This window comes from Schistocerca cancellata, chromosome 3 (genome assembly GCF_023864275.1).
Source record: "Schistocerca cancellata isolate TAMUIC-IGC-003103 chromosome 3, iqSchCanc2.1, whole genome shotgun sequence".
NCBI classification, from domain to species: Eukaryota; Metazoa; Arthropoda; class Insecta; order Orthoptera; family Acrididae; genus Schistocerca; species Schistocerca cancellata.
In genome coordinates, this window is record NC_064628.1 from 43,932,044 (window position 1) to 43,954,966 (window position 22,923).

Genomic DNA, 22,923 nt, shown 5'->3' on the forward strand with positions numbered 1-22,923 from the left:
GGCGTTTAGAAAATTTTGCTACCAGCAAAGGTACAAAATTTCGTGGTACGTAAAAAAGGTTGACTTCCTCTGATTTAGAAAATAGCCCCGTCATTTAAAGACCCTCATTTCCGCAAATATACTTTTAATAAAATCACAAAACCAATTTCGAACGGTGTTTTACAAAATCGTAGACTTTTGACCGCCTGACGCACCTGTTTTCAAGTGAGCCTGGCATCTCACAATTTCAACTGGCATCTTTTGCCTGTGCTTAAAATTGCCATCCGGTGGCAGGACCAGACAATGACCTCTGGCTATTTCGATTTTCATATCCTTCCGAAAAGCAGTTGGAGTAATAACCATAATCTTACCCAAACAGAAAAAAGTTTTAGTGGCTGGACTAGAGAAACGTGTTTCTTTATTTGCAATAAGCGCAAAGACGTAATACAGTCTGGCCAGTGTTGAACACTTGTGCGCTATACAATCATAAACAATTCATTCTTTCCGGAAAGCCAAAATGTGAGGTATTTGTAGTCCTCTGCAAGCCATAATGCATAGGATTACATGGTCACAACAGAAACAATGTAACACAGTTTAAGACATAATTGTTATTTAATGTTGTCGTCCTAGAATCGCTTTTCAAACTGAACATGGATGCCAGTTTTAGACATGAGGATGGCGGACCTAGGGTGGAAATCCAGGTTTGCTTTCGTCTTCCCGGTGGGTCGCACGTTGTACTTTGACAGCAAGTTCACGAGACCCACTTTGGTTTGCAACAAGCCGAGCCTCATACCTGAAACACAAAAATCAGACGGTTAAACAGTCATCGGAACGGGATGCTTAAAAGCTGCGTAGCAATCGTCAACAGCAATGCACTACGTTTGTTTATAGCGACGTCGGGATCGAAGAAAAGGTGAAAACGTCACTATGTAAACGGTATACGGAAGGAAACAATGCAACAGGGCCCATATTGTCCGCCCATAAAGTTGGATGATAAGGTTCTCAAGAAGTGAAACGTAATTTGCTCAGTGAATTCAGTGAATACGAGATGATCATCAACACAACATGTTCCTCCAATACACGTAAAGCATTTAAGAACAAGTGCGCTGTGTGTGCTGGTCCAATTATAGGAAAACCCTACAAAGTCATGAAGGAAGTATGCTACCATGTTGAAAATTATGCATAGTCTGCAAAATGCTGGATAGGTCGCTGAGTGAAAAGTTGTTGACTGAATGCAAAGTGACTTTATTAATCGAATATTATATCTGTAGAACTAAAATAAAATAGATCACAATATCACATATGAAATAAAAATAGGTTACAGAACCAACGTAGAGATACAAACAAAAACATTAAAATCATAAAAAAGGCTCGTACCTTGGGACATAATTACATGTTGTAGGGGTAACAAACATGACAACAACAATGGCTCCATTAGACTTCCATCTCTTCCCAAAACTGAAAATTTTTCTTAGTGGACGAAGATTCACTTAAAACGAAGAAATGATAGCCGGAGATGACAACTATTTTGCAGGCCTGGAGCAAACTCATTTTCGAGATGGGATCAAGACACTGGTACATCATTGGACCAAGTGCATTTATCTACAAGGAAACTGAATTTAAAAATAAAAAATGCAGTGATGTAAGTACTTTATTTTCTATTCCGTTCCGACAACTTTTCAAACCACCCTCGTAGTAAGGCGGCGACTCGCAATAGGCTGGAAATCCGGGCTCGATTCCCGTTGCTGCACAATTTTTCACTGTCGTCATTCCATTATACAACAGATGGTTGTCTATATTCGGAATTGCGAATATATTTCATGTAATTCGTGCTTGATGTCTTTGCTGGCATCTGTGGTGTCTTCGAAAAGCGTAACTTTCAGTGTCACAAGACCAGAAACGTGTTAGTGGTTTGAGGAGCAGGATAGTGTACTTATGTTGATGTCTTGGCTACAAAATTTGCCTTATCTGTACTTGATTTAAAACACTGGGGACGCTATGGAGCACCAGATTTGCGTCCACAAATTGAGTCACGAGTGTACAGATGTCTGCCGCCAAAACCTCGGGAAACCCATGACACTCACAACAACTGCTGTATTGCCTTCCGAAGGTGGACTATAAATTGTTAAAAAAACTGCTATGGTAACATGCTAATGAACAAATCATCATTTAGTTACTGGCCACGTTCTTGACAGTATTTTTAAATTAATTAACCATGTTGCGTGTTATGCTGCCGTGGGAAAATCAGTACTGGTTTTCGTTGCCTCTGATATACACTACTGGCCATTAAAATTGCTACACCACGAAGATGCCGTGCTACAGACGCGAAATTGAACCGACAGGAAGAAGATGCTGTGATATGCAAATGATTAGTTTTCAGAGCATTCACAAAGGGTTGGCGCCGGTGGCGACACCTACAACGTGCTGACATGAGGAAAGTTTCCAACCGATTTCTCATACACAAACAGCAGGTGACCGGCGTTGCCTGGTGAAACGTTGTTGTGATGTCTAGTGTAAGCAGGAGAAATGCGTACCATCATGTTTTCGACTTTGATAAAGGTCGGATTGTACCCTATCGCGATTGTGGTTTATAGTATCGCGACACTGCTGCTCGCGTTGTCAAGATCCAACTGTTAGCAGAATATGGAGTCGGTGTGTTCAGGAGGGTAATACGGAACGCCGTGCTGGATCCCAACGGCCTCGTATCACTAGCAGTCGAGATGACAGGCATCTTATCCGCCTGGCTGTAACGGATAGTGCAGCCACGTCTCGATCCCTGAGTCAACAGATGGGGACGTTTGCAAGACAACAACCATCTGCACGAACAGTTCGACGACGTTTGCAGCAGCATGGACTATCAGCTCGGACACCATGCCTGCGGTTATCCTTGACGCTGCATCACAGACAGGAGCGCCTGTGATGGTGTGCTCAACGATGAACCTGGGTGCACGAATGGCAAAACGTCATTTTTTCGGATGAATCCAGGTTCTGTTTACAGCATCATGATGGTCGCATTCGTGTTGGGCGACATCGCGATGAACGCACATTGGAAGCGTCTAACCGTCATCGCCATACTGGCATATTACCCGGCGTGATGGTATGGGGTGCCATTGGTTACACGTCTCGGTCACCTCTTGTTTGCATTGAAGGCACTTTGAACAGTGGACGTTACATTTCAGATGTGTTACGACCCGTGGCTCTACCCTTCATTCGATCCCTGCGAAACCCTACGTTTCAGCAGGATAATGCACGACCGCATGTTGCAGGTCTTGTACGGGCTTTTCTGGATACAGAAAATGTTCGACTGCTGCCCTGCCCAGCACATTCTCCAGATGTCTCACCAATTGAAAATGTCTGGTCAATGGTGGGCGAGCAACTGGCTCGTCACAATACGCCAGTCACTACTCGTGATGAACTGTGGTATCGTGTTGAAGCTGCATGGGCAGCTGTACTTGTACACCCTATCCAAGCTCTGTTTGACTCAATGCCCATGCGTATCAAGGCCGTTATTACGGCCAGAGGTGGTTGTTCTGGGTACTGATTTCTCAGGATCTATGCACCCAAATTGCGTGAAAATGTAATCACATGTCAGTTCTAGTATAATATATTTTTCCAATGAATACCCGTTTATCATCTGCATTTCTTCTTGGTGTAGCAATTTTAATGGCCTGTAGTGTAAATTTCCAATTTTTAGACGTAACTAAAACATAAATTATACGTGCATCTGTTCTTGGCCCTCTACATCTCCCTGTAGCACCATGTAAGTCATTTCCTGATGTCTTAACAGATGCCCCATCATCCTCTCCCCTCTCCTGTCAGTGTTTTCCATACACGAGGGTTGCCTAGAAAGTAATGCGCCGCATTTGTTTCGTTCTACAATACTTTTTTGAAGATAATGAGAATTACACACACGAAAGAATGGTGTTTCGTCTACACGTTCTATTTTTCCACATCTCCATCCCATTCAATGGCCTTCGTCCAGCGCGAAACAAGGGCGTGTATGCCCTGTCGATACCAATCCTCGTCCTGGTAGCGGACAGTCTCATCGTCCTCAACACATCTTCCACAAATGGCATCATTTAATGGCCAAGACAAGCGAAGACCGAGGGGCTAGGTCAGGGTTGTGCGGTGGATGGGGTAACACTGTCCGACTCTGTTCTGCGATGTGTTCAGTAGTCCTCAGATTTGGATGGGACCGAGCGTTATCGTGTTGCAGCAAAACATCTCCTGGGTTGCTGTGGTGCCGGAAGCGCGTCTTGAGATTTGTCAACGTGTTGACACATGCTTCTGAATTAATGGTACCTTCTCTTGGCATCACATGTATGAGAAACACACCTTCACAGTCCTAGAACACGGTAATCATGACCTTTCCGGCGGAAGCAGTTGCTTTGAATTTTCTCTTCTGTGGCGAGTGGGAATGGTGCCATTCCATCAACTGTCGTTTTGTTTCAGACTCAAAATGGTGAACCAAGGTTTCATCATCTGTCACAGTCCAGGACAAGAAGGCCCCCCACTCAGCTTCAAAACGTTACAACAAATCAAGACAAATGTTTTTTCTGTGCATTTTGTGATCCACCGTTAAACACCGCGGGACCCATCTTGCACACACTTTTGAATCTCAAAGAGTGCAAATAATTGCACCCACACTTCCTTTGCTGATTGACAGATGCAACGCCAACTACCGAGTCGTAATGCGTCTGCCCTCGCGAATGACAACATCAGCTCGCTGCAGCAAGGCAGGTGTGACAGCCTTGGATGGTCTCCCTGATCGCTGAAAATCGTGGAGCTCCGCCGAACCGCCTTCTGATGACCTCACCCCCCCGTGCCCAGCGACTAACTATACTTCTGTTGATAGCAGATGCTCCACAGACTTTGCACAAGCGTTTGTGAATATTCCCCACAGAGAAATTCAATGACGATACGTTGCTTGTAACGTACATCACTTAGAGACGACATTTTGGAACTGTCCTACAGGTACAATATGCGTCGGAAGTGACGGAGCTTGGCGTACTCACGCAGGAGACTACGCATAATACAGGGTGTTTCAAAAATGACCGGTATATTTGAAACGGCAATAAAAACTAAACGAGCAGCGATAGGAATACACCGTTTGTTGCAATATGCTTGGGACAACAGTACATTTTCAGGCAGACAAACTTTCGAAATTACAGTAGTTACAATTTTCAACAACAGATGGCGCTGCGGTCTGGGAAACTCGATAGTACGATATTTTCCACATATCCACCATGCGTAGCAATAATATGGCGTAGTCTCTGAATGAAATTATCCGAAACCTTTGACAACGTGTCTGGCGGAATGGCTTCACATGCAGATGAGATGTACTGCTTCAGCTGTTCAATTGTTTCTGGATTCTGGCGGTACACCTGGTCTTTCAAGTGTTCCCACAGAAAGAAGTCACTGGGGTTCATGTCTGGCGAATAGGGAGGCCAATCCACGCCTCCTCCTGTATGTTTCGGATAGCCCAAAGCAATCACACGATCATCGAAATATACATTCAGGAAATTAAAGACGTCGGCCGTGCGATGTGGCCGGGCACCACCTTGCATAAACCACGAGGTGTTCGCAGTGTCGTCTAAGGCAGTTTGTACCGCCACAAATTCACGAAGAATGTCCAGATAGCGTGATGCAGCAATCGTTTCGGATCTGAAAAATGGGCCAATGATTCCTTTGGAAGAAATGGCGGCCCAGACCAGTACTTTTTGAGGATGCAGGGACGATGGGACTGCAACATGGGGCTTTTCGGTTCCCCATATGCGCCAGTTCTGTTTATTGACGAAGCCATCCAGGTGAAAATAAGCTTCGTCAGTAAACCAAATGCTGCCCACATGCATATCGCCGTCATCAATCCTGTGCACTATATCGTTAGCGATTGTCTCTCGTGCAGCAATGGTAGCGGCGCTGAGGGGTTGCCGCGTTTGAATTTTGTATGGATAGAGGTGTAAACTCTGGCGCATGAGACGATACGTGGACGTTGGCGTCATTTGGACCGCAGCTGCAACACGGCGAACGGAAAACCGAGGCCGCTGTCGGATCACCTGCTGTACTAGCTGCGCGTTGCCCTCTGCGGTTGCCGTACGCGGTCGCCCTACCTTTCCAGCACGTTCATCCGTCACGTTCCCAGTCCGTTGAAATTTTTCAAACAGATCCTTTATTGTATCGCTTTTCGGTCCTTTGGTTACATTAAACCTCCGTTGAAAACTTCGCCTTGTTGCAACAACACTGTGTTCTAGGCGGTGGAATTCCAACACCAGAAAAATCCTCTGTTCTAAGGAATAAACCATGTTGTCTACAGCACACTTGCACGTTGTTAACAGCACACGCTTACAGCAGAAAGACGACGTACAGAATGGCGCACCCACAGACTGCGTTGTCTTCTATATCTTTCACATCACTTGCAGCGCCATCTGTTGTTGAAAATTGTAACTACTGTAATTTCGAAAGTTTGTCCGCCTGAAAATGTACTGTTGTCCCAAGCATATTGCAACAAACGGTGTATTTCTATCGCTGCTCGTTTAGTTTTTATTGCCGTTTCAAATATACCGGTCATTTTTGAAACTCCCTGTACATACGTAACGTTTCGCATTCGTAGCTTTGTTTTCGACTGCGAAAAAAAATTCGGTGCAGTACTTTCTTTCCTCTCTGATCCTGCGCAGAGCCTCCTCATTCCTACCTTATCAGTCCTCCTAATTTTCAACATTCGTCTGCAGCACCACATCTCAAATGCTTCGATTGTCTTCTGTTCCGGTTTTCCCACAGTCTATGTTTCACTACCATACAATGCTGTGCCACAAAAAGTACGTTCTCAGAAATTTCTTCCTCGAATTGAGGCCTTATTTGATGCTAGCATACCTCTCTTGGCCTGGAATGCCCTTTTTACCAGAGCTACTCTACATTTTATGTTCTCCTTGCTCTATCCGTCGTTGGTTATTTTGCTTCCTAGGTATTAGGATTCCTTAATTTCATCTACTTTATGACCATCAGTCCTGATGATAAGATTCTCACTGTTTTCATTTCTGCTACTTCTCATTACTTTCGTCTGTCTTCGACTTACTCTCAGTCCATATTCTGCACTCATCAGACTGTTCATACCATTCATCAAATCATGTAATTCTTCTTCAGTCTCACTCAGGATAGCAATGTCATTAGCGAATCGTATCATTGATATCCTTTCACCTTGAATTTTAATTCTACTCCTGAATCGTTCTTCTATTTCCATTATTGCTTCCTCGATGTACAGATGGAACTATAGGGACGAGAAAGAGTACATCCCTGTCTTACACTCTTTCTAACCCGAGCATTTCGTTCTTGGTCGTCCAGTATTATTATTCCCTCTTGGCTAATGTACATATTGTATATTACTCGTCTCTACATAAAACTTAGAATATTTTTCTCAGAATTTCGAACATCTTGCACCAGTTTACATTATCGAACGCTTTTTCCTGGTCGATATATCCCATGAGCGTGTCTTGAGTTTTCTTTAGAATTGCTTCCATTATCAACCGCAACATCAGGATTGCCTCTCTGGTGTCTCTGCTTTCCTAAAGCCATACCGATCGTCATCTAATACAAACTGAATTTTCTTTTCATTCTTCTGTATATTATTCTTGTAAGCAACTTGCATGGATGAGCTGTTAAGCTGATTGTGCGGTAATTCCCGCAATTGTCAGCTCTTGAAATCTCCAGAATTGTATGGATAATATTTTTACGAGAGTCAGATAGTATGTCGCCAGACTCATACATTCCACACACCAACGTGGATAGTCGTTTTGTTGCCACTACCCCCAATGACTTTAGAAATTCTTGTGGAATATTATCTATCCCTTCTGCCTTATATGATCTTAAGTCGTCCAGAGCCCTCTTAAATTCTGATTCTAATACTGGATCCCGTATTTCTTCTAAATCGACTCCTGTTTTTTTCTCTTCTATCACATCAGACAAATTTTTCCCTTTATAGTGGCCTTCGATGTACCCTTTCCACCTATCCGCTATCTCCTTTGCATTTAACAATGGAATACCGGTTGCACTATTAATGTTACCAGTCTAGCTTTTAATTTCACCGAAGGTTGTTATGACGGTCCTATATGCTGAGTCAGTCCTCCGACAATCATTTCTTCTTCGATTTCTTCACATTTTTCTTGCAGCCATTTCGTCTCAGATTCCTGCACATCCTATTTCATTCCTCAGCGACTTGTATTGCTGTATTCCTGAATTTCCCTGAACATATTTGTCTTTCCTTCTTTCATCGATCATCGATCTCTTCTGTTAACCATGGTTTCCTCGCAGTTAACTTCTTTGTACCTATATCTTCTATATCTTTCTTTCCAACTTCTGTGATTGCTGTTTTTAGATATATCCATTCCTCTTGAACTATACTGTCTACTGAGCTATTCCTTATAGCTGTATCTATAACCTTAGAGAACTTCAAGGCTATCTCCTCATTCCTCAGTAGTTCTTTATCCCACTTCTTTGCGTAGTGATTCTTCCTGACTAGTCTCTTAAACTTCACCCTACTCTTCATTACTACTACATCGGGGTTTCAGTCTATATCTGCTCCTGGGTACTACGCCTTACAGTCCAGTATCTGTCTGATTTCGGAATCTCTGTCTGACTGAAATCTTTCCGTATCACGCGGCCTTTTCCAAGTATACTTCCTCCTCTTGTGATTCTTGAACAGAGTATTCACTATTACTAACTAACTAACTACCAGATATTAATATTTCTGAGCCTTTGTAGTCTACTTTGGATAGACTCTCCTCCATCATCGTTACCTGAACTTGCTACTGTTTTACAGGAAGAATGGTATAAGATCTGTGTTTATCCATTCAATGACCTTGTTTAGTAGGCCAACGGTTTTACTACAATGTACTCTCTTAGGGGAAAAAAGCCGAGGCACCACGAAGGAATTATCTGAATTGGGCAGAGGTTGGTAGATGTGTTTTACATGCACAAATAGACTATAACAAAACTTCCTGGCAGATTAAAACTGTGTGCCAGACCGTGACTCGAACTCGAGACCTTTGCCTTTCTCGAGCAAGTGCTCTACCATCTGAGCTACCCAAACACGACTCAGGCCTCGTCCTCACAGCCTTAATTCCGCCATTACCTCGTCTCCTACTTTCCAAACGTCACGGAAGGTCTCCTGCGAACCTACCTCCCCAGGCTGTAGCTAAGCCATGTCTCCGCAATATCCTTTCTTCCAGGAGTGCTAGTTCTGCAAGGTTCGCAGGAGAACTTCTGTAAAGTTTAGAAGGTAGGAGACGAGGTAATGGTGGAAGTAAGGCTGTGAGGACACGGCGTGAGTCGTGCTTGGGTAACTCAGATGGTAGAGTACTTGCTTCCGAAAGGCAAAGGTCCCGAGTTCGAGTCTCGGTCCGCCATACAGTTTTAATCTGCCAGGAAGTTTCATATCAGCGCACACTTCACTGCAGAGTGAAAATCTCATTCAGACTATTACAATTTCAGAAAAAAATGGTCGGTTTGTACAAGAAAAAGGGATTCACAAACTGAGCAAGCCAATAACGCATTGTCCAACCTCTGAGCCTTATGAAAAAAGTTATTCCGCTTGGCATTGATTGATAGATTTGTTGGGTTTCCTCTTGAGGGATATAGCGTCAAATTCTGTCCAATTGGCGCGTTAGATCGTCAAAATCCATAGCTGATTTGGGGGCTGTGCCCATAATGGTCCAAACGCTCTCAATTGGGGAGAAATCCGGCGACCTTGTTTGCCAAGGTGGGGTTTGGCGAGCACGAAAACAAGCAGTATTAAACGGGGCGTAGAATATCGTCGACATATCGCAGTATTGTAAAGGTGCCACGGATGACAACCAAAGGAATCCTGCTGTGAAAAGAAATTTCACCCCAGAACGTCACTCCTGGTTGTCGTGCCGTATGGCGTGCAACAGTCAGGTTGGTATCCTACCACTGTCTGGGGCGCCTCTAGACACATCTTTGGCTTGGAATCTCCAGACACATGTCCGGCCTGACTGGGGTAAAATTTCAAATAACTTCCGGGAATTCAGCCAGGTAACACTTTCAGCGACCGCCGATATTTCGGCGGGAGAACACCCCGCCATTTTCAAGGCAAACTGCAACGGACAGGCGGCGTACATCCAAATTTAGTACCTCGGTTCTCGGACCGAAGCAGGAAAGATAACACACACACACACACACACACACACACACACACACTGAACACTAGTGCCACCAAAGATGACCAAAGTCAGAGCTATCGATAGTGAGACTATGAATTCGCAGGTGAGGCAGCATTCACTCTGTTCCTCTGTTTTTTGACAAGGGAGAGAGCCGGATTCCAAACAGTTTAAACAGAAACCTCCATCCCTGTTAACGAGGTTGCTCGCTAATTTAATCTCAACTGCCTCCCTAATGACACTGTCCCAATAGCTGGACGTGCATGCCAATATCTCGGTGTTATTATATAACATGGGGTGACCAGTATCCAAGCAATGTTCGGCAATAGCAGATCTATTTGGCTGCTGTAATCGTGTGTGCCGTTTATGCTCAGTACATCTGTCCTCCACGGTCCTGATAGTTTGACCAATATATGCCATGCCGCAGCTACAAGGAATACGATATACACCCGCATTACGCAGTCCAAGATCATCCTTAACGGAGCTCAAAAGTACTCTAATTTTAGATGGAGGTCGGAAAACACATTTCACATCGTATTTCCGTAAAATACGACCGATCTTATTGGACGTGGTTCCTGCGTAAGGCAAGAAGGCAGTAGACTTAGGTGTTGACTCAGAATTATCATCAATCACCCGATGTACAGTTGGTCGATAGCGCAACGCACGTTCAATCTGTCTATCACTGTAACCATTTTGACGAAATGTAACTTCAAGATGGGACAGCTCAGCTGGCAAAGTCTCAGCGTCAGAAACGACATGTGCCCCGTGTACCAAGGTACGAAGTACCCCTTAACGCTGAGCCGAATGGTGACAACTATTAGCTTGTAAGTACAAGTCGGTGTGAGTACGTTTACTGTAGACTGCATGTCCCAATGATCCATCATCCTTCCTCCTAACCAACACGTCGAGAAAGGGAAGGCAACCATCCTCTTCCACCTCCATCGTAAAACGAATGTTCGGGTGGATCGAGTTCAGGTGTTCTAGAAAGACATTCAAATTCTCCCTACCGTGAGGCCAAACAACGAAGGAATCGTCAACGTATCTAATGCTGCCTCACCTGCGAATTCATAGTCTCACTATCGATAGCTCTGACTTTGGTCATCTTTGGTGGCACTAGTGTTCAGTGTGTGTGTGTTATCTTTCCTGCTTCGGTCCGAGAACCGAGGTATTAAATTTGCATGTACGCCGCCTGTCCGTTGCAGTTTGCCTTGAAAATGGCGGGGTGTTCTCCCGCCGAAATATCGGCGGTCGCTGAAAGTGTTACCTGGCTGAATTCCGGGAAGTTATTTGAAAGTTGTATACGCCAGGAGAAACTCAGGTCTCACATTGGGGTAAAATTGTCTTCAGTGATGAGTCCCACTTCGACCTGAGCCTGAGGACCAGCGAGAACGTGTCTGGACACGCCCTGGACAGTGGTGGGATACCAGACTGAGAGCGATTGGAGCATTATGAGCAGCGCCCCCCAACCAGCTCGGGATTTTGACGACACAAAGAGCCAGTTGGGCAAAATGAGGCACGATATCCTGCAGGTGGACGCCTAACACTCCATCAATCAAAGCCGAATAACTGCTGGCATAGCCGGCAGGGGTGTGGCAACGCATTATTGACCTGCTCAATTCGTGAAGCTCTTTCTCTCGAATAAATTATGAATTGTTTATTTTTTTCTGAAATTATAATCATCTGTGTCCCTGTACATGTATATTACATCTACAGATTTCTGTTCCATTCTGATAACTCGTAGGCGGTGCGTAGTTTATTTTATCTCAGAGTGTATGGTAATGTCTTCTCATTTCATATTTTTGGCCAACCCCTCTACCACCCTTTGCATAACAGATAGTATCCAGTGACATTAACAAAAATTCCTGTTTAGCAACATAGAACACTGATCAAAATGTTTACTATCTTTCCCACAGGACGTGGGCGGTGACTGTTCGCTTATGCTCGAGGTGGTGACTGACGAGGTAGATTTAGGGGTGGCAACCAACTGTGAAGACTGGGCGTTGGTTGGGGAAGCGATCTTCTGAGCTCGCTCAGTAAGATTGTGGAGAAGGTGATTCTCAAACGCATCACTAGGCACTGCATAACAAATGACATCCTGAGACCGGAGCAATTCGGCTTCAGGAATCACCACTCCACAACACAACAACTCCTACGGGTCGTTGAACACATAACACATGGCTTCAACATAACCAAAGCTACAGGGGCAGTGTTCCTGGACATCGAAAAGGCTTTCGACCGTCTATGGCACAACGGCCTCATCCGAAAACTCAGCGACGCGGGATTCCCCGACGGGATGGTGCGTCTAATACACTCATACCTCACAGACAGGAGTTTCAACACTGACGTGCAGGGAAAACAGTCAACACGACACGGTATACACGCGGGAGTACCCCAGGGAAGCATCCTAGGGCCCCTACTGTTTAACCTCTACATAAACGATCTCCCAACCACAATGATGGCAATCTACGCGGATGACACAGCCATCCTTGCGCAAGATTGGAAACCATCAAACATTACGTCACGCCTACAGACTGCACTCAGAGTGGCCGAGCCTTGGTTGGAGAAATGGCGTGTTAGAGTAAACGTCGACAAGTGCGAAGCCGTTCTGTTCAGTAAAAGACCGAAGCAACTGCGCAAACACCGCTACTGCAGACCAATAACTCTACATGCACGTCCAATACGTTTCCGCGAGAAAGTCAAATACCTCGGTGTCTGGCTGGACCGGAAATTACTCTGGGGGGACCACATACAACACATGACCAACCGAGCTAGCGCGAGGCTCAAACAGCTCTATCCTATGCTCAACAGGCATAGCACACTGAACAGAAGGGTGTCGAGGTCCATGTACATGACACTTATCCAACCCCTGATGACGTACGCAGCTCCCATCTGGGGATACGCTGCGCCTACACGCCTGCGCCGTCTGCAGCTCATACAAAACAAGGTACTCAAAATCATAAGCAATGCTCCACGATACACACGCATCGCGGACCTACACCGGAAATACCGACTTGAGACTCTCACGGAGGTAATCCACAAACTCACCACAAGACTATACAGAAACTCCAGACATTCGCAGAACCCGTTTATTCTGAATCTGGGGAACTACGACCACAACCATAGATGGAAACATAAAAGACCAAAAGACATACTTGCAAGGACATAACATCTATGGCCAAGCATACGCAAACATAACGGAACAGGCGAGCCCCTGTTAATCAGACGCATTTACTGGATATCCAGCTGAAATACACTGCCGAATAACTGGCACCACACAGGGAAGCCGTACCGTACACTGCATGCAAACAAGCTCCACACATCCCCCACACAGTGAGATGATCTATGGCCGATCTCCCACTACTGTATAACGATCCTGATTGTTCCAGGAAAGTAGCAGCCGCAGCAACTGGGACACATCGCCATCGCTTGTCACGGTAATGATGCATGATACCTATACTAACAAATCCAACCTTGCATGAGCTATCGCAGCTAGTAAGCCACTACTGCTCTTACTACCCATCCCACTGTCGCAGAGGTTTTTTTCCCACGGCACGAGCCATGGCACTTTTTTCCCTCTGCTCTTCAAATCGCTACCCTCACTCGCGTTTCGTCCACTATCTATCACCTGATGGACCGTGTTAATGCGTAGCCTTACCCAGACGCACGGACAACATCACAGCCCAGCACCCTGTGATCCACCTATTAGATAGCTAACATGTTGACGGAGGTGACAGTAGAACTTTTGGTTTGGTCACCACGTTGGTGCGGGCGTGGAGGGGCCCCATCTCTTTTAGTCTTACCTCGCTTCCCTCATTTCCACCCACTGTCTTGTCTAAAGACCTTATAATATTTCTGTTGTTTGGAAAAATTCGTACGGGGTAACATATTTTGTGTTGTTGTAATCTGTAAGTGTGGCTACACACTGTGTGCCCCGTCTTTCCTAAGAGCAACGGTGATACAGTCCAAACCGATCCAGGATTCGAGCAAAGGTGAGGAATCGACACACTAAAAATCCGAGTTAACGTAAGTGTCGATCTTAGAGCAGGCAGAATCCGACAACGTACTTACCTATGCAATTACGTGGTCCATCCCCAAACGGCAGGTAGGTATATGGCTGTCGCTGAGCTTTGGCCTCTTCGGAGAATCTCTCAGGGTCGAAACGTTCAGGGTCAGGGTAATATTTGGGGTCACGGTGCAGGCCCAGCACAGACACTGCTATTTTAGTTCCTTTCTCTACAACGACGTCGCTGTCTGGAATCTTGTAATCTTGGTTACACTCTCTGATCAGAGTGGTCAGTGGTGGATTCTTCCTGAGGGACTCTGGAAACAAAAATAGAAAGAAAAAAAAATTATAAGGCAAGCAACATTCCTGTTTGACTGATAAAAAGATAGCATACCCCATCACGTCACGCAACTAATCGCTTATTTCTGAGTCGAACGCCACAGTTGTGTGGATCAGTAGCATAGAGTGCAGATGTGATTACGTGGCAGGGAAAAGATTTTTTAATTCAAGCATTAAATCCTCATGTCAATTTGTCAAGAGAGATTTTTGCATTGCTTCCAACAATTTCTGGCTGTCATTGGGCAGAAAATAGGATCAACCCTTGAGGCGTTTGGTGGTAGTCAGTATTTCCTTTAGTAGACCACTAGCTGAATGGGACCAAAAGCTAACATAACTCACACATTTATCATCAATTCCCATTATCAAGGTCACGAGGCTTCGCCACAGCACGGTAACGCTATGGTCAAAGAACGGTCTGGAACTACGAATTTATTCTTTAAATTATACGAATGCGTGGTGTCTGTTGTTTAAGACATGTCCGAAAGAATAGACAGCATGCATTCATGTAATTGATTCACCTAGATGGGGAGTACACAACATTCCATTAGAACTACTGATAGCGTTGTGAGAACCAGCCCTGACAAAACCCTACCATCTCGTGGCCAAGAAGTATGAGACTGGCGAAATACCCTCATACTTCAAGAAGAATTTAATAATTCCAACCCCAAATAAAGCTGTCCTGATACAGCTGACATCAGTAATACCTTTCGCTTCACCCGCTGCCCCCCCTCCCCCCCCCCCCCCTACACTTTCAATTTATATATTACTCTTTCAAGTTTTCCCAGTTAAATTTCTGTCATTTTTTTAACATTATTTCTATAGTTTCTCTATCCCTCTTTCTTACACATTCCAAGTGTACTCATAGTTTGTTTGTTATCTGAACTCTAAGTAAGTTTGGCTACTTTAACCCGCATATAGACGTCTCTACAGTTTCTTGTAATTTGTTTTCCATGCTTTTTGTGAATCGGTTCTGTGGTGAGATGGTTCACCAAATAAGACTTAAATCCGAGCTAATGCTCAGTCTGCGAAGAAAAAGACGTTGACGGAACGTTTAATCTGTTACCTTCAATTCCTCCCGCTATATGACCTAAGTGTTGAAGAACCACCCCTCCCCCTCCCTATCCCCTCCACCACCAATTACTGCCCCCCCTCCCCTCCAGCTCTTACTGACGATGCATTTTTTTCTGTCATGTCCGTCCACGAAGAGTAAACTACTCATAGCGTCAAAATAATTAGGACAAAATGTTGTGCTTTTAATGGACTGAAATAAAGGTAAAACGGTTAAGAACTAATAGCCAACTACGATTTTAAGAATGCTTTTCCTTACCTGATAAAACCTTGTCAAGGTAGGTCATTCTGGCGATGGCGTCGTAAGTAATTTCGCCGTCGTTTTCCCTGAGCACTGTGTCGATTTCATCGTGTAGTTTGCTCTGTATGTCAGGGTTGAAAGCCAACTCGTGCAGGGTAAAGCTCGTCGCCGTCGAAGACGTCTCGAAGCCCGCCGCAAAGAAGATAAACGCCTGTGCAGCCAAGTCTCCCATCGATAATTCTGCAAAAAGACAGACGATACTTAAACATGGAAATGTGAACGGAAATGTCATTTGGTGTAGGTCAACTTCGTATGAAACTGATCAGAAACATTTTAGAGGCCAAAATTATGATCTGAGAAAGTGTTACCCAATCACATCTGACATAGTACATCCGTTGGTGAAATAGTTAATACTGTAGCTCCTTTGAGGTAGTGCTTTATTCTATTGAAACCTGCGCAATTTCTTTTAAAATATACCTCCAACAAGTAGGGTAGTAGTGTAGCCTTACCAGGGCTTAACTTTTTTATGATTCGATAGTGAAATGAAAGTAAATAATATCAGTATTGTTGATTACACGTACGGACTACATATAACTGAGATTGAAAATTCCCAAGTAGGTGATTTTTTGGGAGGTCGGGAGAAAGCAGAAAATTAAGACTAATAAATTCATTTCAAATCCGAGAATCGTTCCATCATATAACGTAAGATCCAGCTTTGTAAGTCTGATCTCAGTAAGTGTCATTAGTACTTTTCCACCCGTCAGAACGTCTAACTGCTGATTAAATTTATTTGCTTTACGGAAAATTACGGTAAGGATAAACCTGGATCTTATAAACGTATATTAACAGTGGGTGTAACTATATTACATGTGTCCTTTTCTGACTCAGGCAGGTGTGACGACAGAGCCATCTACAAAAGATAACATGGACAACAGAAGCTACAAGCCGTCTTCAAAGTGAATCGTAGAATATCTGGACATTAACTGCGAAGAATTTTTTTATGATTGTGGTTAGTTAAAAGATGCTCCATTGTCCGTAGTAAAATGGTCTATGTAAATTTTATCGAGAGTATTATCGGAGCTGGTCACTGGCGTTTGTGACGTATAACACTGAATTCGTTTTGTAAATATACTGCAAGATAGCAAGAAGAGCTTCCTTTAATTATCAAGACAGATATGGTGTTCGAGCAGTGTTGGTAAATACTGTGTAGATTCATAGTGGGAGATTTTTTTTTTTTTTGATGATAAGTAGAAGGCAACGTCTGAAGAGGAAAAAGTCTGTTTTTGTTTTATTTATTTATTTATTTTTGGATGAGTAAGAGTAGTGCCACTAAATCAGCGTTGTTAAACACGGTTTTCCAAAAGTCCATCACCAAAGAAGACGAAGTAAATATTCCTGAATTCAAATCAAGAACAACTGCTAAGATGAGAAACATACAAGTAGATATCTTCGATGTAGCAAAGCAGCTTAAATCACTTAATAAAGGCAAGGCTTCCGATCCAGATGGTATACCAGTCATGTTCCTCTGAGAATATGCTGATACAATAGCTCCATATTTAGCAATTATATACAACCGCTCGCTCACTGAAAGATCCGTCCTATAGAATGGAGCCGAACATTATGAAGTACCTCGAAGAAAACGAGTTATTGACACATAGTCAGAACGGATTCAGAAAATATCGTTCTTGCGAAACACGACTAGCTCTTTATACTCATGAAGTAATGAGTGCTATCAACAGGGGATGTCAAATTGAATCCGTATTTTTAGATTTACAGAAGGCTTTCGACAAAGTTCCTCACATGCGTCTTCTAACCAAACTGAGTGCCTATGGAATATCACCTCTGTTGTGCGACTGGATTAGTGATTTCCTATCAGAAAGGTCACAGTTGGTAATAACAGACGGAAAGCCATCGATTAAAACAGAAGTAATATCCGGCGTTGCTCAAGGAAGTGTTCTAGGTTCTCTACTGTTCCTGATCTATATTAACGACATAGGAGACAATCTGAGTAGTCGTCTTAGATTGTTTGCAGATAATGCTGTCACTTATCGTCTTGTAAAGTCATCAGATGAACAAAACGATTTGCAAAATGATTTAGATGAGATATCTGTATGGTGGGAAAAGGGGAAATTGACCCTAAACAAAGAAAAGTGTGAAATTATTCACACGAGTACTAAAAGAAATCCACCAAATTTCGATTACGCGATACGTCACACAAATCTGCTTTCTCGTTTGCTTCTCCGAAGAAAATCTAGTGGCGTCAGATATAATCGTGTTGTTGTTCTGGTCTTCAGTCCACACACAGGTTTGATGCAGCTCCCCATGCTACCCTATTCTGTGCAAGCCTCTTCATCTCCGTACAACTACTGCAACTTACATCCTTCTGAATCTGCTTAGCGTATTCATCTCTTACTCTCCCTCTACGATTTTTACCCTCCACGCTTCCCTCCAGTACTAAATTGGTGATCCCTTGATGCCTCAGAACGTGTTCTACTAACCGACCCTTCTTCTAGTCAAGTTGTGCCACAGATTGCTCTTCTCCCCAATTCTGTGTATAATCATACGTGCATGATTATGAAGAACGTACTCTGCTGTGAATATTGCGGTGTCGTGGTATGTTGTAAAGAGACAGCATCGAGCACTGTTAATGTGAGCAGGTCAGCAACAGAATGTCAACAGTAGCCACCCATTTCGGAAAGACTGGCTGGAATCGGCCAGCACACATGACGCGCCTGCGTTTCTGTGCAAATGCCACGTTATTCTGCGGAAGCTGCGCCTTTCATTTTGTTGTCAGTGGCCAAACTAAAGCTAAGATATAACAGTAACTTATATCACAACTACCTGACATAATTACCTGCTGCAACTGAATTTCGTTAAATATTTTCTAGAATTAATTAGGCTAAATTACACTCCTGGAAATTGAAAAAAGAACACATTGACACCGGTGTGTCAGACCCACCATACTTGCTCCGGACACTGCGAGAGGGCTGTACAAGCAATGATCACACGCACGGCACAGCGGACACACCAGCAACCGCGGTGTTGGCCGTCGAATGGCGCTAGCTGCGCAGCATTTGTGCACCGCCGCCGTCAGTGTCAGCCAGTTTGCCGTGGCATACGGAGCTCCATCGCAGTCTTTAACACTGGTAGCATGCCGCGACAGCGTGGACGTGAACCGTATGTACAGTTGACGGACTTTGAGCGAGGGCGTATAGTGGGCATGCGGGAGGCCGGGTGGACGTACCGCCGAATTGCTCAACACGTGGGGCGTGAGGTCTCCACAGTACATCGATGTTGTCGCCAGTGGTCGGCGGAAGGTGCACGTGCCCGTCGACCTGGGACCGGACCGCAGCGACGCACGGATGCACGCCAAGACCGTAGGATCCTACGCAGTGCCGTAGGGGACCGCACCGCCACTTCCCAGCAAATTAGGGACACTGTTGCTCCTGGGGTATCTGCGAGGACCATTCGCAACCGTCTCCATGAAGCTGGGCTACGGTCCCGCACACCGTTAGGCCGTCTTCCGCTCACGCCCCAACATCGTGCAGCCCGCCTCCAGTGGTGTCGCGACAGGCGTGAATGGAGGGAGGAATGGGGACGTGTCATCTTCAGCGATGAGAGTCGCTTCTGCCTTGGTGCCAATGATGGTCGTATGCGTGTTTGGCGCCGCGCAGGTGAGCGCCACAATCAGGACTGCATACGACCGAGGCACACAGGGCCAACACCCGGCATCATGGTGTGGGGAGCGATCTCCTACACTGGCCGTACACCACTGGTGATCGTCGAGGGGACACTGAATAGTGCACGGTACATCCAAACCGTCATCGAACCCATCGTTCTACCATTCCTAGACCGGCAAGAGAACTTGCTGTTCTAACAGGACAATGCACGTCCGCATGTATCCCGTGCCACCCAACGTGCTCTAGAAGGTGTAAGTCAACTACCCTGACCAGCAAGATCTCTGGATCTGTGCCCCATTGAGAATGTTTAGGATTGGATGAAGCGTCGTCTCACGCGGTCTGCACGTCCAGCACGAACGCTGGTCCAACTGAGGCGCCAGGTGGAAGTGGCATGGCAAGGCGTTCCACAGGACTACATCCAGCATCTCTACGATCGTCTCCATGGGAGAATAGCAGCCTGCATTGCTGCGAAAGGTGGATATACACTGTACTAGTGCCGACATTGTGCATGCTCTGTTGCCTGTGTCTATGTACCTGTGGTTCTGTCAGTGTGATCATGTGATGTATCTGACCCCAGGAATGTGTCAATAAAGTTTCCCCTTCCTGGGACAATGAATTCACGGTGTTCTTATTTCAATTTCCAGGAGTGTATAAGGAGATACAGCGTGTAGGATTTAAGTAACACTTACTAACTGTACTTTTCGAACATAGTTACACTCTTGGGAATGGAGATTTTCATATTGCTTCTTCCATGACATAAATCCGGGAAATAAATGTGGCTGATGAGGAAAGATATTGTGTCGTAACACACTACGTGGAAAGCTACGAGTGCGTGGTATGTGAAAGCAGTTTATATAATAAGCACATTGTACGTTTTTATACCAAAGTGCTCATCTCTGAATAGACACGTAGGTGATGGAGTCTAGGATAGAATTAACGACCCATTCACGACGGTTCGACTGGCATGTCCTGTTTGTGGTTTTAGGAATTTTTTTATATGTGTTAAGCTAAATATTGGACTCTTTCCCAATATCCAATACAGCAGTGCAACAGACAACCTGTAGAACTTGAAAATACATGGAACAGGATTTATACGACCCTTAAACAAACGGTGTACATCGTTTTACCTCCGCCTCCCACATCCTCTTCATATAGACAATGAAGACCTAGAAACAACAGCAAGTATTGATGATGATGATGATGAGGTCCCATACTCCGAGGAGCGTAGGGGACGATGCGGGAAACCCGCATCGCCTTACTACGCAAGGTCCTAGCGGAGGTGGTTTGCCATTGCCTTCCTCCGACCGTAATGGGGATGAATGATGACGATGATGAAGACGACACAACATCGCCCAGTCATCTCGAGGCAGGGAAAATGCCTGACCCCGCCGGGAATCGAACCCGGGACCCCGTGCGCGAGAAGAGGGAATGCTGCCGCAAGTCCACTGGTACTGTAAATATACCACAAAGCCGCAATGCAATGAATCAGAAGAACTTACTGTCGGTAGTGTCGATGTCCTTCTGCTGCTCACTCTCCGCTGTCTGTCCCTTGTCAGGATCGACGAACCCCTTATTTTTGAGCTGAATAAGAAGATCCATGAAATCTTTCCGTCTAAAGTTATTCTTCTCTCTGTAAGCGACAGTGTCTACAACCATCTGTTGAAAATATTTGCTGACTGCCGACGGTCCGCCTTTTAACCTGCAAAGGAAAAGTAACAGTTAATTAATATTAATACAACAACTCCTAAAATGTACCCTGTGTCACACAAGGTTTCACCTCCGCGCCACTTCGTAGTCACTGAAGGATGCCCAGAGCTTGCGGCTACAGAAGAATGTCGGCGCTCACCACTCCGTAGGTAGGAAAAACCACATTCACCACACCTCTACCAAGCCAGCGAAGGTTGAGTTCCCTACGTACTCCGCTAAGAAACTTTGAGCTCCCTGAGGTCCAGAAACAATGAAAATTATTCCTCAGCGCTCCACGGTATGGGGAGGGGAACGACAGCATGCGGAAGTTCCTTTTTTTAAAAAAAAAAAAAACACTGAGGACTAAAGAGGATCTGTGTAGTGGATGGTCCAATTTTTATTTTATTGGGTTGTTTTGGACTCGTTTTTTAGGTATTCTCAGGTCCATCAACATCACTACAGTTGTACGTTGTCTATCTAATGGCTCCCAGTGGCAAAAAAAAATTGGTTTTCAGTATCTCATATAATTACTGACAAATTTTAAAAATTTAAAATACTGTCGTAATCTACTCATTAACAGCTATAATCGTACGTAAGAGATTTAACCCAATTAGACAAGTATTACAGTTAAAAACTGTGCAAATGGGTTGATACAGCATAATACGTGGCGAGTAAATCACCCAGAATACATTTATCTAGTATTGGCTTCCCCTGATTTTCATTTATTCGCTCATGTGAATCGCTGGCTACGAGCGTAGCATTTTGGCACAGACAACGAGCTACAGACCAGCTTACGCAGTTAGCGGAGATCACAGGCGACTACCTTTTATGACTAGGGTGTTGGAACGCTGGTACCACGCTACGACAAATGTCTAAGTCGAAGCGGTGGCTATGTAGTGAAGCAACTGGAATGTGTAGCTAAATGTTGCATATGAAGCATTTTTGTTTTTACCGTGGTTTGCGTTTCGCGAACAGTTGGAGGCGGAAAAAAAGCCCTCTTACAATAAGAACCAGCTTCGAATTATAATACATATTCACTGGTCGCCTCCCAGCATTCCTCAACTTAAACCCGGCCATTTCTTACCACTCGCCTGGGTTCCAAGGAGGAGTGATATTTCTACCTCTTTCGACATCAGTAGTGTCACTATCGATAGGGCCACCGAGCTGCACATTTCGCGATGCAAGCAGTCTCGGTGTTCTCTGTCATAACCAGATACCCTAGGCCAAGCAGCACCACTACATTAACTATTCTACGTCTACATTCTACATTTATACTCCGCAAGCCACCCAACGGTGTGTGGCGGAGGGCACTTCACGTGCCACTGTCATTACCTCCCTTTCCTGTTCCAGTCGCGTATGGTTCGCGGGAGGAACGACTGTCTGAAGGCCTCTGTGCGCGCTCTAATCTCTCTAATTTTACATTCGTGATCTCCTCGGGAGGTGTAAGTAGGGGGAAGCAATATATTCGATACCTCATCCAGAAAAGCACCCTCTCGAAACCTGGCGAGCAAGCTACACCGCGATGCAGAGCGCCTCTCTTGCAGAGTCTGCCACTTGAGTTTGTTAAACATCTCCGTAACGCTATCACGGTTACCAAATAACCCTGTGACGAAACGCGCCGCTCTTCTTTGAATCTTCTCTACCTCCTCCGTCAACCCGATCTGGTACGGATCCCACACTGATGAGCAATACTCAAGTATAGGTCGAACGAGTGTTTTGTAAGCCACCTCCTTTGTTGATGGACTACATTTTCTAAGG

General features: G+C 44.9%; 1 protein-coding gene across 1 annotated transcript in view; it reads right to left on the minus strand.

Annotated features, from left to right (window-relative positions):
• Positions 1–380: 380 nt before the first annotated feature.
• LOC126176889 (cytochrome P450 6k1-like) overlaps positions 381–22,923 on the minus strand; it is a 69,049-nt gene continuing 46,506 nt past the window's right edge. Inside the window, exons 5-8 of the mRNA XM_049924091.1 lie at positions 20,979–21,178; positions 15,818–16,039; positions 14,217–14,468; positions 381–772 (exon numbers count right to left, since the gene is read on the minus strand). Of these exons, the coding sequence (XP_049780048.1) occupies positions 606–772; positions 14,217–14,468; positions 15,818–16,039; positions 20,979–21,178 (841 nt within the window). The 3' untranslated portion in view covers positions 381–605. The remainder of the gene's footprint in view (positions 773–14,216; positions 14,469–15,817; positions 16,040–20,978; positions 21,179–22,923) is intronic.